At 51.1% G+C, this 15,118-nt stretch overlaps 1 protein-coding gene across 7 annotated transcripts in view; it reads right to left on the bottom strand.

Moving 5' to 3' along the window:
- Window positions 1-3,236: 3,236 nt before the first annotated feature.
- The window catches only part of ADAM15 (ADAM metallopeptidase domain 15), a 74,109-nt gene continuing 62,227 nt past the window's right edge, over window positions 3,237-15,118 (bottom strand). For 2 of the 7 annotated variants that reach the window (XM_077322087.1, XM_077322096.1), the window contains 4 exons: window positions 13,730-13,807; window positions 11,968-12,039; window positions 11,672-11,787; window positions 3,237-3,839 (listed from right to left, as the gene is read on the bottom strand). In XM_077322087.1, the coding sequence (XP_077178202.1) occupies window positions 3,779-3,839; window positions 11,672-11,787; window positions 11,968-12,039; window positions 13,730-13,807 (327 nt within the window). In that variant the 3' untranslated portion in view covers window positions 3,237-3,778. The remainder of the gene's footprint in view (window positions 3,840-11,671; window positions 11,788-11,967; window positions 12,040-13,729; window positions 13,808-15,118) is intronic. The other 5 variants (XM_077322115.1, XM_077322125.1, XM_077322135.1 and 2 more) reach the window with 3 other exon arrangements.

Here is a 15,118-nt window from a genome sequence, read left to right as displayed (position 1 = left end):
TGCACAGTGGGAATGGTAACTCGTGCTGGGGTGCCACCTAGTGACTCCACGGAGGAATGCCCAGTCGTGGCTTTGGAGCGTGGAGGATTGACCTATCAAGAGGAATCAAGATATACAACGCGGGATCAGATATTGAGGATCTCTGCCCCAGCATCCCTCACAAAGACGAACGACAAGCTATCAGAACTGTTATCCCCAACGACGCGGAAGCACACCTGGCCACCAGCAATTGTTATCGATTTGGAGACGGCTTCCATCTTTCCTTCCGCCTCGAAGAGATGAAGCGGCCTTAATACCAAGTCAGCCCATCCGTCTTCCGGCTCAGCCTCTGAGTGGCAGCTGTTTATTTTAGGGGGAGCTCAGGCAGGGAAGGGGGTTTCCCGTTGCAGGGGTCTCTGGAGCTGGAGAAGCTGGGGATGTCACGTCGCTCTAGGAATTGCCGGAAAGTCCGTGGTTTTTACAAGAGAGTTTCTGGGAATTCCTAGAGTGATGAACCTGGGACCTTCCAGACACATCAACGCATACGGCCTCAGTGGTTAATTAACAGCAATAGCAGGCAATTAAGACCGTAAAATGGCCATAAGGAAAACAGGGTGGGTGGGGTAGATAAACAAATTAATCGAAGGCAACCTGAATTTTTAAGAAACGACCCCAAGACTGACCTACTTCACAGGGGTGTTGTGAAGATGAAACAAGGCAAGAATGATGTAAGGTGGGGTAGGAAGAAATTTTTGGGGTGTCCGTCTGCCCCTTTTGTTTCCCAAGGCCAGCCTATCTCAACTTTTTTACCGTCGAGAAACCCCTGAAACATTCTTCAGGCTTGGAGGAGCCTCAGAAGTGGCACAATGGTGAAGAATATGGTTGGGAAGCCGAGCTGCAGATAGGCCCACCCGGGGCCCCTTCCCACCCCCTCCAGGCCCATCATTGGCCATTTGGGGGCAACAGGTTGACATGGCCATATGTGGTCATCTCACCCAATAAATGTTAGACAAATTAAATATATAAAATTAACTCCCCCCCTTCCAGGGCGGTCATGAACCCCCGGGGTTAAGCAAGGGTGTCCTAGGGCTAGGGAAAAATGATCCTTTTTCTGCTGGTCCTTGGAATCTGTTTTTTTTTTCCCCTTTAACAAAAGGCTTAAGAAGAATAATTCTGATCCATTTCATATAAAGGTGGTTAAACAAGCAAATCCCTTTGCATTTATTGCTGGGATTCTTTTCTTTCATATTAGGTTGCAAGCCCTCCTGGAAACAGTTGAAGGCAGTAAGCAGGGTAAGAACTTGGCAAAACTAAAGGGAGCGTACCTGGCGTGATTACCCAGCATGCCAAGGGGCGGCAGGTACATCTCGGGCAAGGAAGAGCCCGTCGGACGGGTGGTTTCTTCATTGGTGGGAGGCAATGAAGAATTCTGCTCGACCTTCTGAAGCTCCCACCCCTCTAGTGACGGGAGCCAGGATCTGGCCGCGGCAACTTTCTGGCTCCCACCACACAACTATGGGCCGGGCGCGTAACCACAGACCAAAACACAAACCCAACTTATCCCTTTCATTAGGACCAACCAAAACAGCACAACAAGATTGTACACGCTCGTAGTTCTCCCGAACGCATCATTGGGAACAAAGAGTTCTGAAGAATTCCAGAGGCTTGTACGGGCTGTGCTGTTCAGGTCAAGAGCCAGCGTGGCGAGGTGGTGAAAATCTGGAGAACCAGGTTGGATTCCCAGGTCCTCCACATGAAGCCCACTGGGTGACCTTGAGCCAGTCCCAGTTCTCTCAGAGCTGTTCTCGCAAGCAGTTCTCTTAGGGCTCTCCCAGCCCCACCTATCTCACAGGGTGTCTGTTGCAGCGATAGGCAGGGAAGGGTGTTTGTAAGCCACTTTGGGACTCCGTCGGGTAGTGAAAAGTGGGAAATGAAAATCCAACTCCTCCTCCTCGGTGTGGTAGAGATTTTGTTTGGGGATTCTGCTAGAGATTCACACAGCGATCCACTTTTTGGGGTCTAATACCAGTAACCCACTGATTGCTTCATGTAGCTACGGACTTCCAAAGCACATTACATCCATCATTCTTCAAGGGCAGAGGCCGTGGCTCAGTGGCAGAGCATCTGCTTGGCATGTAGAAAGTCCCAGGTTCGATCCCCGGCATCTCCAACTGAAGGACCTGGGGATGTAAAAGACCTTTGCTGAGACCCTGGAGAGCTGCTGCCGGTCTGAGTAGACTATACTGAGGTTGATGGACTAGGCATCTAATTCACTATAAAGATGGGCCACAGCTCAGTGCTAGAGCTGTGCTCAGTGCTAGGCACCCAGAAGGTCCCAAGTTCAATCCCTGGAATCTCCAGCTTAAAGGACCAGGTAGGTGATGATGTGAAAGAGCCAGGACAGCCGCTACCTCGACAGACCAAGGATCTGATTCAGTATGAAGGGGCTTCTGGTATGTCCATGCCCCATCCACCCCCTCCCCTAGAAATCATCTGGGAGTCTCGCCCTGGAACACCCTTCTGTCTCCTTGAATAAGGAATTCCAGGGTGTATTGGTCACGCCCTTTGGGGACATTACCCAGCTGGCTGCATGACGCTGGGGTGGAGTGCAGGGAACTCCTGAATGTGCTCCCCAGCAGTCAGGCAGATACTAGACGGGTGAAGCTGACTGCTTATTGATCTTTTTCCAGTTCAGTTCTGTGATGTCAGGCCCAGGGGCAGGAAGAGGGTGTGTGTATGGGAAGAAAGATGGGCTGAATCTGCATGGAGCTTTTATTCCAATCCCAGGTCGATTCGGTTCCTGCTGTCTCCACTGAAAGCGATTTCCATTGTGACATTGGGCGATTAAAATTTTTCCTCTGCAACGAGCATGATTGATCCGGATTGACCTTACCTTTCCCCCGTGATATCCTGGAGTGGATATAACCCTTGATATTTGAAAAATCGGCATGAGAAAGAGTGCAGCTGTCTGCTTGTCCCGAACTTACTTGCTCCCGAATCTCCAATGCTATAGAAAAGCCCTGATTGGCCAGGGCATCAGTTCAAAGGCTTACTTGTTCCCAGGGGAAGCCCTAACATCTCTTAGCAGAAGCTCCAGGAGTCCTAACTTCTCTTTGCAAAGATTTGCCTCTTGGATTTATTACCCCTTCTCTGCTGTCTCCAGTCCTCTCCCCCCCACCCAAGAAAAAGGCTCCTGCTGTACTTGGCTCCCCCCCTTCTTCTGAGCTTCCCTAATCATGTGCAAAACACTGAAAAGATAAGAGTAATCCAGTCTGTTTTTATTGAAATGGCTGCAGATAATTAAGAAGAAAGCTGCCCTGGACTTTAGGGCAAACTCCTGTTTAGGATTGAAGCGTGCAGGGAACACCGGACGTGGAACTCGCACTCAGAACTCCCTAAGGACACACACCAGTGCACACATCCACTCTCTCTCTCACACACACCCACACACAGAGCTTTGTCGAGGGTTCTTGCCCCCCCTCCCTGTTCCTAGTGCAAAGACTTTTCCCTCTTCCCCGCGGCTCCTCGCTCCCAGCTCCTGAGACCACAGCAGGGTGGAGGCCCTCAGTTAAACAGCAGCAATTGGGCCGAGTCTGCGGCATGACTCCCTCGGCATTGCAGAAAGGCTGGCCTCAGTCCTTGGCGAGGCGGCCAATGGTCCTCTCTGGAGCCCTCCGCCAGAGCCAGGAGAGCAAGCACCGAGGATGAGCTGATGCCAGCATGCCCCGCGGCCCGTTCCGGCAGAAGTGGGACAGGCGAGTCCAAGCCAAGTCACATCCTCAGGGCTGCGGGGGCTGGCTCAGGCTTCTTGGACGTGTCCTGGGAGACCAGCTGACGTGGGGGGAGGTGGCGGTGGCGGCCTGCGAGAAGCAAAGAAAAGAGGAGACAGCGTTACCCAAGAAGGTGTACGTGCTGGGAATGGCCTGGGTCTCCCTTGCCTCGAGAGAAACCTAAAAAACGAAAGAACTGAGAAGGAGACACAACATCTGGACTCGCCGTGTCCTACCACAGAGGTCGCAACATGGTGCCCATGGGCACCAAAATAAAAAATAAATTATCTAATTAAATTTTTATACCCCACCCTTCCCGTGGAGCTCGGGGTGGGCAACGACATCATAATATAAGGTAAAGGTAAAGGTATCCCCTGTGCAAGCACCGAGTCATGTCTGACCCTTGGGGTGACGCCCTCTAGCGTTTTCATGGCAGACTCAATACGGGGTGGTTTGCCAGTGCCTTCCCCAGTCATTACCGTTTACCCCCCAGCAAGCTGGGTACTCATTTTACCGACCTCGGAAGGATGGAAAGCTGAGTCAGCCTTGAGCCGGCTGCTGGGATTGAACTCCCAGCCTCATGGGCAAAGCTTTCAGACGGCTGCCTTACCACTCTGCGTCACAAGAGGCTCAATAAAATCATGAAAACCCAAAGAAACAGCCATCTCAATTGCCCCCAAACAGATTCACACGGTGCCCATTAACACCCTTCTTGGTGTCCATCAGCTGGGCCAGGGTTCCCAACTGGTTGGGCAGATGAAACTCACCCAGTGTTGGCTTTACGTTCCCTCACTCTAGTTTCCCAGTGCAGTTTCCCATTTCCCCTCTTCTCCCCTGAACTTGGGCTTCCTATGGGTGTCTCGCTCCGCTTCTGAACGCAGCCGTTTTGTGGCTGGCTTTGCCTCCCCCAACAGCCATTTTGCAGTTGTTCCCACTGCTCTGTATCAGAACTCCAACTCAAAAAGGCTGGGAACCCCTGCTCTGCCCCCTCTTTAGTCTTCCTGCCCCACAGATCCTCAATTCACCAAGTTCTCTCACTTGCTCGCTCCTTCAGAATTGCATACGTACAATCCCTCTGTCTCAAGACACCTTAATCTATGGTGGCCTCTTACCAGTGCCCTGCTCACAGCAGGAGTCCCTGAGCTTATTTGCAGCAAGGGCTGCCTCAAAATGGCTGCCGCAGAAGGCGGAGACAAATGCTACGTGGTTTTACAGAAACAACAACCAAAACAAACCCACACAAGAACAATAAAAAGAAAGGACGGAAAACCCGAGGGAAGAGAGGGAGAAAGAGAGGGCAGAATAGAAAGAAGGGGAAATTTCTTTATTTAAATAAATTTATTTAAATTTATTTAAATGGAGCCACAGGCTGAGGAAGGAAAATACAGGGGTGTACGGGTCCTCCAGGCATCCCCACCCCAAAAAAGGCCTCATCAATAGGGTCACCAAGGCTCCACTGGGGATGGGGGCAGGGGTGGTGATTCCCTGCTATGCCCCCCTCCTATTTATGCATTTATTTCCCTGTAATTCTGGAGAATTAAGCAAATGCTGGCAGGGGCTCATGGGAATTGTAGTTCATGGACATCTGGAGGGCTGCAGTATGACTATCACAGCTGTCGATCATCTGTTATTCAGGTGTCCATTCCATATGACAGCTAGAGGTCATCTTTCTCCCCTTTTCTCGGTAAGACCGGTGCTACTTCAGAAAAAGGAAAACTTAAGTTCCTCCTGTGGCAAAGGACTTTCAGGCAGGTTGCTAAATTTTGTGCCTTTGCATACAGAGCACGCCCACAGAGAATTAGCGGCCAAAAATGGGATTCCATTATTGAAAACTAACTCTAATGCATTTATACTGTTTTCATACTTTTTATTTTTCTTAAACGTCATTAATAATCTATGCATGTAAATTATATTCGGCCTCAGTGCTGTCTTAAATAAATTCTCTTGATTTAGTCATTACATTTCTATGCCGCCCTCTCAGCAAGCCAGCTCGGGATGGTGTGCATCATTTTAACATAAAATATTTCATAATTAGTTAACATTTCTTTAAAAAAATTAGCATTTAAAATTAAATTGAAGCAGCAATTCAAGTTGGTGTTAGCCACAGTGCCGGCATCAACAGTCCCTGGTTGAGTCGCTGTCAGATCTCCTGTACCTAGACTACAGTCAAGGAGCAATTTTAATGTGTGTGTGTGGGGAGGGGTCCAGGAGATCATAGACTTGGGTCCTCTGGAGTCATCCAATCCAACTCCCTGCAGAATGCAAGAAATTCACAACTATGTCTCCTCCCACAGTGACCCCAATTCCATATCCAGATGATTCCCTCCCCCCCAAATAAAACCAGAATCCCTGGCCAGTCTGGTCTGGAAGACATTTGGTGATTGGCATTTCCCTGGGCATGCCAGAAAGGGCCATAAGAGCCAAGCACGGACACCGTCACTTCCTGCCCACCCACTCACAATCTGCCCAAATTCACAGGATCAGCATTTCTGTCAGATGACTCTCTAGCCTCTGCTTAAAAACTTCCAAAGAAGGAGAACCCACCAACTCCCACGAAAGCTGAGGAACTGCTCTAACGGTCAGGAACTTCTTCCGGATGCTTAGCCGAAAATCCTTTTGAATTAATTCCATCCCGCCAGTTCTGGTCCGACCCTTTGGGGTAATAGGAAACAACTCCGCTCCATCCTCTATGTGACAGCCCTTCAAGTACTTGAAGATAGAATCATAGATTTGGAAGGGGCCATACAGGCCATCTAGTCCAACCCCCTGCTCAACGCAGGATCAGCCCAAAGGATCCTAAAGCATCCAAGAAAAGTGCCTGAAGACTGCCAGTGAAGGGGAACTCACCACCTCCTTAGGCAGCCTATTCCACTGCTGAACTACTCTGACTGTCAGAATTTTTTTCCTGATATCTAGTCTATATCGTTGTAGTTTAAACCTATTACTGCACGTCCTTTCCTCTGCAGCCAACAGAAACAGCATCCTGCCCTCCTCCAAGTGACAACCTTTCAAATACTTAAAGAGGGCTATCATGTCCCCTCTCAACCTCCTTTTCTCCAGGCAGAACATTCCCAAGTCCCTCAACCTATTTTCACAGGGCTTGGTCCCTTGGCCCCAGATCATCCTCGGCGCTCTCCTCTGTACCCTTTCAATTTTATCTACGTCCTTCTTGAAGTGAGGCCTCCAGAACTGCACACAGAACTCCAGGTGTGGTCTGACCAGTGCCGTATACAATGGGACTATGACAACTTGTGATAGCCATCATATTACCTCCTAGTCATCTTCTAACAACAGATGTTGCAGCTTCACTGGCTCCAACCCAAAGCTTCTTCTCTGCCAGATTGAACTTCCACACTCCTGGCCTTGCATCCAGAACTAGATTACCGTAACATGTGCCACAGGGGGCTGCCCTTGAACCAAGCCAGAAGCCTGAGTTGGTAAACAAGTGGCGTTTTCAAGGCAAGAGACCTGCAGAGGTGGTTTGTCACTGCCTGCCTCTGTGTGGTGACTCTGGATTTCCTCTGGTGGTTTCGCATCGAAGTACAAACCACAGCTGACCCGGCTTAGCTTCCGAGTTACGGTGAGACCAGGCGAGACACGGTTGTAAATAACTTGTGTCCCTAATCGATAGATGACGTTCAAGACACTAAGAAAAACTGTGCTGTTCAGCCCCCTAAAGGACTGCGTTACAGAATTACAGTAATAAAAGGAACAAAATCCTTTTTTTCCTCTATTGCTGAAATGATCAATGGGAAAAAATACAGGTGGGAAGCAAAGTTCTAAGAAACTGACTATCAAGACGTAGACAAACAAAACCTGGCAATTTACTAAATTGTTCAAATCCCACAAAAATAGTCTGGTTCAAAAGACAGAGAACAAAAGCCCATTTTTGCACTTAAGCTGAAAAATGCCTTCTGGGTTTTGGAAGAGAAGGACGACTAGATACCGATATGCATTATTAAAAAATAAAGTTAGCAATCCTGGATGGTCAGGCTGTTCTTTAAATACGCTATGCAAGACCTGAGATTGTATCTTGTTTGGCTTCTTTATTCAACGACTTGATTGTGGTTTTTTACATTTAAAACTCCAAGTAAAAACACCCCCCACTACGCACTCTTCCAATTTGAGGTTGGGATGTTTGTGAACATTCCATGTCCTCCCAAGCACATCCATGCTAGAGGAATACCTGCTGGCGCTTTCGGCTATGCTTACTTTCCTCCTGTAAAAATGAAAAGTTCCTTCAAATCCGGCAAGAGAAATTCACGAGGCTGCCATCAATTGCTCAGGCCAAAATTGTTTTGTGTCTTGGGCTAGTCACAGCCCTGTTATAGTTGTTCCGACCTAGCAGTCCTGTCACAGCGCTCTCAGCCTCACCTACCTCACAGGGTTTCTATTGTGGGGAGAGAAAGAGAAGAAGAGTTGCTTCTTATATGCCCATCTTCCCCATCACTCTTCCCCATCACCTCCTGCCTGGTCCTTTTTCACTGGAGATGCCTGCGATCGAACTGGGGTCCTTCTCCATGCCAAGCAGAGGCTCTTCCACTGAGCCCCAGCCCCTACTGAGGCTAGATGCAGCTCTCCAGGAGCTCAGGGGGAGGTCTATCCCATTGCCTACAGCCTGGACTTTTCCAACTGGAGATGCCGGGAACTGGACTTGGGACCTTCTGGGTGCCCAGCTAAGTGAGCCACAGCCCCTCCCAACGTCAGCAGACCAACTAATGTCTTGACTTGGGGAATGGTGGGATTCATTCACTCATTCACTCATTCACATCAAAATCACAAGATGTCATAGTCCCATTGTATACGGCACAGGTCAGACCACACCTGGAGTACTGTGTGCAGTTCTGGAGGCCTCACTTCAAGAAGGACGTAGATAAAACTGAAAGGGTACAGAGGAGAGCGACGAAGATGATCTGGGGCCAAGGGACCAAGCCCTATGAGGATAGGTTGAGGGACTTGGGAATGTTCAGCCTGGAGAAAAGGAGGTTGAGAGGGGACATGACAGCCCTCTTTAAGTATTTGAAAGGTTGTCACTTGGAGGAGGGCAGGATGCTGTTCCCGTTGGCTGCAGAGGAAAGGACACGCAGTAATGGGTTTAAACTTCAAGTACAACGATATAGGCTAGATATCAAGAAAACATTTTCACAGTCAGAGTAGTTCAGCAGTGGAATAGGCTGCCTAAGGAGGTGGTGAGCTCCCCCTCACTGGCAGTCTTCAAGCAAAGGTTGGAGACACACTTTTCTTGGATGCTTTAGGATGCTTTGGGCTGATCCTGCGTTGAGCAGGGGGTGGTACTAGATGGCCTGTATGGCCCCTTCCAACTCTATGATTCTGTGATTCTATGATTCTATGATTCATTCATGCAATTTATATACTGCCCTGGTTGCCTCCCTCCTTGGAAGGATGCCTCCCAGGTCACCCTTAACAGCCCAGCGTCTCCATGAGATTTGTCCCATGTCAGCTGCTGTAGAGGAACCAGACAGGTAAGTAACGTGACTGACCGCGGCAGAGATCCAGGGGAGAAAAACTATTTCGCTCGGCTCCTGGGGGCTCCTGCTGCTTGGTGGCGCATGCATAAGCGTGCCTTTCCGTCTAGGATCCTAGCAGGGCGCAGTCAATCATCAACATTTATATGTAAATAATTGGCCGACGAAACAGAGATAATTTTAAGCCTATTTAGCTCGACGGTTCGGGCTCCTCGCCTCTCGTCAGCCGGCACGGCTGGGTTTCGTACCACGCTGGGTGCTGACGGCGGTACCTGTCAGAGACGTGCCAAGGGTTTCTGACGAGGGTCCAACGCACAGGTTAGGCATGGTGCTCCAACCCCTCCCATGCAGGCTCTTGTTGACTTAGGTGGGCCGTGCCAACAGAGGACCAGGATTTTTCTGTGGAGCGCCCTGCCATTATCCCTCCGGCGCTTCCTAGATTACATTTCAGGTGTTAAAAAACACCCAAATCTTGGGGTATTCAATTTGTGGGGGCAATCAGAGGGAGGGGGCCACCATTCCTCCACGCTCGCTGGCTCCTGAAGCTGGCAATCCTCTCTCTCCCCGAAGCAGATTTGTAGGGGATTTTGAGATCGCTCGTCTGTCGGTTTTATTCCTGCCGCTCAGGGAGCCAATTTGAGGCCAAACAGCTGGAGTTTTAAAAAGCCGAATAAATTGGGCCGCGTGGCGTTTCTTTGAGGCAAAACCTGCCGCCGCTTCCGACCCTGCCGCTTTGACCCGACAGACGGTCTCATCCGCTGCGAACTTATTGACGGCGTCTCGCTTTCTGCTTCTTTTGTTCTGAAAAGCTCGCTCGGTTTGCGTGGCCGGAACACAGCCCCTTTCTTTAAACGCTGTGATAAATCTGCGGGCACGTTTGATCTATTCAAATTGAGCACCTCGGCTGTGAGTTGGGACAGACTGTGGTGCAGTGGAAGAGCCGCTGCTTGGCATGCAGAAGGTCTCCGGTTCAATCCCCAACATCTCCAGTTAGATCAGGGGTAGTCAAACTGCAGCCCTCTAAATGTCCATGGACTACAATTCCCATGAGGATTGGAGGGCTGCAGTTTGGCTACTCCTGAGTTAGCTGGACCAAGCAGGAGGTAAGGGGAAAGACCTTCAAGCCTGAAGTCTTGGAGAGCCATGGACAGGGGAGTGGCTTAGTGGAAGAGCCTCTGCTTGGCATGCAGAAGGTCCCCGGTTCAATCCCTGGCATCTCCAGTTAGATGGACCAAGCAGGAGGTGAGGGGAAAGACCTTCAAGCCTGAGGTGCTGGAGAGCCATTTAGATGGACCAAGTCTGATGTGCTGGAGAGCCATGGAGAGGGGTGTGGCTCAGTGGAAGAGCCTCTGCTTGGCATGCAGAAGGTCCCTGGTTCAATCCCCAGCATCAACAGGCAGGAGGTGAGGGGAAAGACCTCTCACTGGGACCCTGGAGAGCAGCTCCTGGTCTGAGTAGGCAAGACTAAGTTGGATGGGCAGTTTCAGGCGTATGCTACAGCAACAATTTGAACAGACACACATAACCCAGAAATTTGCTTGTTTCTAGCCCCCAAAGATTGCACAGATTTCCCTTCCTTGGAAATCTGTAAACCGCTCTCGGAGTGGTATAAATAATTTGCTAAGAGGGGTGGGTCGAGTCTGGGATAGGAAACAGGAACCATTGGCCCTGAACTGACAGTTGGAGGGCCAATCGGACCTGGGACCTCATGCAGGCCAAGCAGACGCTCTTCTAATGAGCCACAGCCCTCCACTCGACAAGCATGTATGAAGCCGGCTTATCCTGCCACCCTGGAAAGAGCCACTGGCCTCAATCATAGACCTGGTGGAAGAACTCCGTTTTGCAGGCCCTGTGGAACACCGGAAGGGCCCGCAGCTCTCCCGGAAGCTCATTCCACCAGGTCAGGGCCTGTGTTGTTGTATTATGGATGGGATTTTATAGGGGTTTTTATTGGGGTTCTGTTGTGACTCACCTCTAGCCTAAGGGGAGAGGCGTGTAATAAATACAACAACTACAACAACAATAATAATAGAAAGGCCCTAGCCCTGGTTGAGGCCAGTCGTGCTTCCCTGGGGCCAGGAACGATGCTTCATATCTACCGGATTTGCTGAGCTGGAGATGCCAGGGACCGAACCTGGGACCTTCTGCAGGCCAAGCAGATGTTCTGCCACTGAGCCACCAACCCACCACTCCTCAGGGTTCAAGGAGCCCTATGTCTTTAGGTGGGTGAAACAAGCGGCAGCCCAAGACCCATCAGCCGGAGGTGCCCGGGACTGAACCTGGAAACTTCAGCAGGCAAAGCAGGGGCTCTGTAATTAAGCCACACCCCTCCTGAAGTAGGCCAGCCCCTATGCAACCCCCCTGGACTTTTGTCACACAGAAAAGTAACCATCAGGGTTCCCCCGAAGCTTCCTCACCCCATCCCCTCCCACTCACCTGGCTGGCAGCATCAGGACCTGAGGGTCGTATGTCGGCACGGCAGACAGCTCTGTCCGGGGTGGGTCGGAAGGGAGCGGTTTCCGGGGAGGCGGGGGCTTGGCCTGGCCAGGGGGCTGCGGGGGGAAGGGAGGAGGCGTGAGTCCCTTGGCAGCATCCGGTGGTCAGAAGCTATGCATCTCCAAGGTCCACCTGGAGACTCTCCCTCACACCTCTCTTCTCCTCTGGAAAGAGTTGCCAAAGCGCCCCCTCCCCCTCCCCACATCGCCAAACAGCACGACGGGCGTGCCCGTTACCTGCGCGGCTTTGGGAATAGGGTCAGCAGGCAGCGGGCGCGTGGGAGGCGCTGGCCTGTCCGTGGCCACAGCCTGAGCGAAAAGAGGAAGGGGAGAGCGGAAGAGAACACATGCTGGGGTACAGACCGTGGGCATAAGGGCAGGGGGGGGGTGTCCGGAAGCAATGAGGAGGGGCTGGTTTGCTGAGGTCTACCACCTGCTCAATCTAAGATTGGCCGTTACCCCACGGGAGGAAGGAAGGCTGGACGCCGAAGAAGAATAGTTGGTTATAATATCCCATTTTTGACTACTGATGGAGTCTCAAAGCGGCTTACAATTGCTTTCCTTTCCTCTCCCTACAACAGGCACCCTGTGGGGGAGGGGAGGCTGAGAGAGCTCAAGAGAGAACTGGGACTGGTCCAAGGGCGCCCAGCTGACTTCACGTTTCTTGAAGTGGCTTACAGTTGCCTTCCCTCCCTCTCCCCACAACAGACACCCTGTGAGGCAAGGGGGGCTGCGAGAGCTCTGAGAGAACTGCTGCGTGAGAACACCCCTGAGTCCAAGGTCACCCAGCTGGCTGCATATGGAGGAGAGATAGCTTGGTGTTGTAATTAAGAGTAGCAGGCTTTGGAGAACTGGGTTTGATTTGTCACTCCTGCTCCACGAAGCCAGCTGGGCACCCTTCGGCTAGTCACAGTCCTGCTAGAGCTGTTCTCACAGAGCAATTATCTCAGAGCACTCTCAGCTCCACCTCCCTCACAGGGGGTCTGTTGTGGGGAGAGGAAGGGAACGCAACTGCAGCTGCTTTGAGACTCCTTTGGGCAGGGAAAAGCGGGGTATAAAAACCAACTCTTCTCTCAAACCAGATTAGAGTCTGCCACTCTTTAACCTCTACACCAGAGGTAGTCAAACTGCAGCCCTCCAGACGTCCATGGACTACAATTCCCAGGAGCCCCCTGCCAGCGAATGCTGGCAGGGGGCTCCTGGGAATTGTAGTCCATGGACATCTGGAGGGCCGCAGTTTGACTACCCCTGCTCTACACCATGCTGGCTGTCGATTTAAATGGCGACGGGTTGGTGTGCAGCTTGGTGTGCATCTTTGAAGCTCAACAGCAGAGCTCCTGCTTGACGTCTGGAAGGTCCCTGGTTCAACCTGCTGCCCTCACTGGAACTCACAATAATCAGACAAAGACAGCTTTGCCGATCCAGAATAGGGTAGCGGAGGGGTCAGACTCTGGCCTCAAATATCTGATTCTATCGGGGTCAATCCTGCCTTGTGTTAAGATGGAGACCGCTGTGGAAGTCCAGGGTTAGGGTGACCCACCCCAAATGTCTCTTGGGTCAAAAGCCCCCAAGTCAGCGGCGGCTTGAGGGCCCTTCCCACCTCCACCTGTAGGGGGCAGCAGCCAGAAACTCTCTCTCGAGCCCCAGTCCGTGCTGGGAAGGAGCTCGCTGGTTTTCGGGGGACCATCCTGTCTGTAATTGTGACTACCTGCGCTGGGATGGGTCTTGGAACAAAATGCCCCTTAAACAGACTAATTGCACAGCAAGGCAGGAGGCAGAGTACTGGAGCACCACAAGTCAACTCTGCTAATATTGCTTGAACATTCCTTCCAGGACTGTACTAATTCCGAGCCTGGGACAGGGGGGGAGATGGGACCCCTAAGCTTCCCACCCTGTAAATCTACGCAGAGAATAAGGGGCATGCACAGGTGTTAAGGAGTCACAGCCACCCCTCCCCTCCCGCCCCCTCCCTCCCTCCCTCCCTCCGCTGGTTTGTTACCTGTTGACCCTTGGGGGTCGGGTCAGGAGGAAGCGGCTTAGACGGAGGATCGGGCCGTGCGTCGCCAAGGGGGGCGAGCTGCAGAAAGGGGGAAAGAAGGAGCCACAAGAAAAGAGAGAAAGAGAGAGAGAGAGAGACGGATGGGCAGAGGGAGTTAGACGCCTGGGGCATGCCTGGCTAGACGTGCAGGGTGGGAGGGTCGTGTGCATCCATGCAACGTGCATCGGGCAGGATACAGAGCAAGAGAGGAAACCGAGAAGCCCACCCGAGTTTCACGTTCGTACTGGGGTGATCCCACAGCCCTGGGTCAGGTTCACTGGCAGGGGGCACGAGGTACAATTCCTATGAGAGTCCCCTGAGTGCTCACTGCCAGGGAAGGAGAGAGGAAAGGGCTTCCAGATCAACGAAAGCATTTCTTGAGATTTAATACCCACTTCAAAGAAATGGGGCGGTCATAGTTAAGGTCCTCACAGGCAACGTTGCGGCGGCCAACCTCCGGCTTGTAGACGAAGACCGAAGAGAGACACGGCAAAGCGGCTGTGAAATGAAGCGCTCCCAATCCGATTTCTCTGATTTCAGAGGTCCTTTATTACTTGGGACCGACAGGGCTCTCCGCTTTCCTTTCCAGCTTATTGCCATTTTAATGCTTGAAACTCATTTGTAAGGTATGTACCAGCATCGCCTGGAGTTTGATGCGCCGGCATGGCTTTGATTGTGTATTGCAGGCATACTTTTTTATTGATTCAAGTGGATTGCCGTGTTGGTCTGAAGGAGCTCAGCAAAATTTGAGTCCATGGCACCTTTAAGTCCAATGGAGATTTATTCGTGGCGTGAGCTTTCGTGTGCAGGCAAGCCTTGAATAAATCTTCGTTGGACTTTAAAGTGCCAGTGGACGCACATTTTGTTGCACTTTTTATAGGTTTTCATGTCCGGTAATAAAGAGATATACCATATTTCTAGGGAAAGCTTTATTCATGGTAAATAAAAGGTAGGTGGTAGGTTGGGGGTGGGATTTGCATTTTTACTGATGCTTTAATGTTTGCTTTTGTATTTAGGAGCAAAGCTATTGATGAAATCTTTATGTTATGAAAACGTGGGTAACTGTGCACCACCTCACTCTAGTTGAGCTCCCATTTGAATAAGGAACCTTTGAAATAAAGAGAAACTGGATTTGAACAACCTTATTTCACAGCCGCTTTGCCGTTCCTTTCTTCGGCCTTCACTTCGCGGTTTGGGCTGGTCCTTGTGTTTAACCTCCAGGTCGGGCCTGGAGATCTCCTGGCTTTACAATTGATCTCTGGGTGATGGAGATCCATTCCCCCGGGGGAAGATGGCTACTCTATGGCATTATAACCCAGTTCATCCATTCCCCAAACCTTGCATTCCGCA

The sequence above is a fragment of the Paroedura picta genome, chromosome 1 (assembly GCF_049243985.1).
Source record: "Paroedura picta isolate Pp20150507F chromosome 1, Ppicta_v3.0, whole genome shotgun sequence".
NCBI classification, from domain to species: Eukaryota; Metazoa; Chordata; class Lepidosauria; order Squamata; family Gekkonidae; genus Paroedura; species Paroedura picta.
The sequence above is the reverse complement of the archived record's forward strand: the minus strand, read 5'-3'. Positions and strand labels throughout refer to the sequence as shown.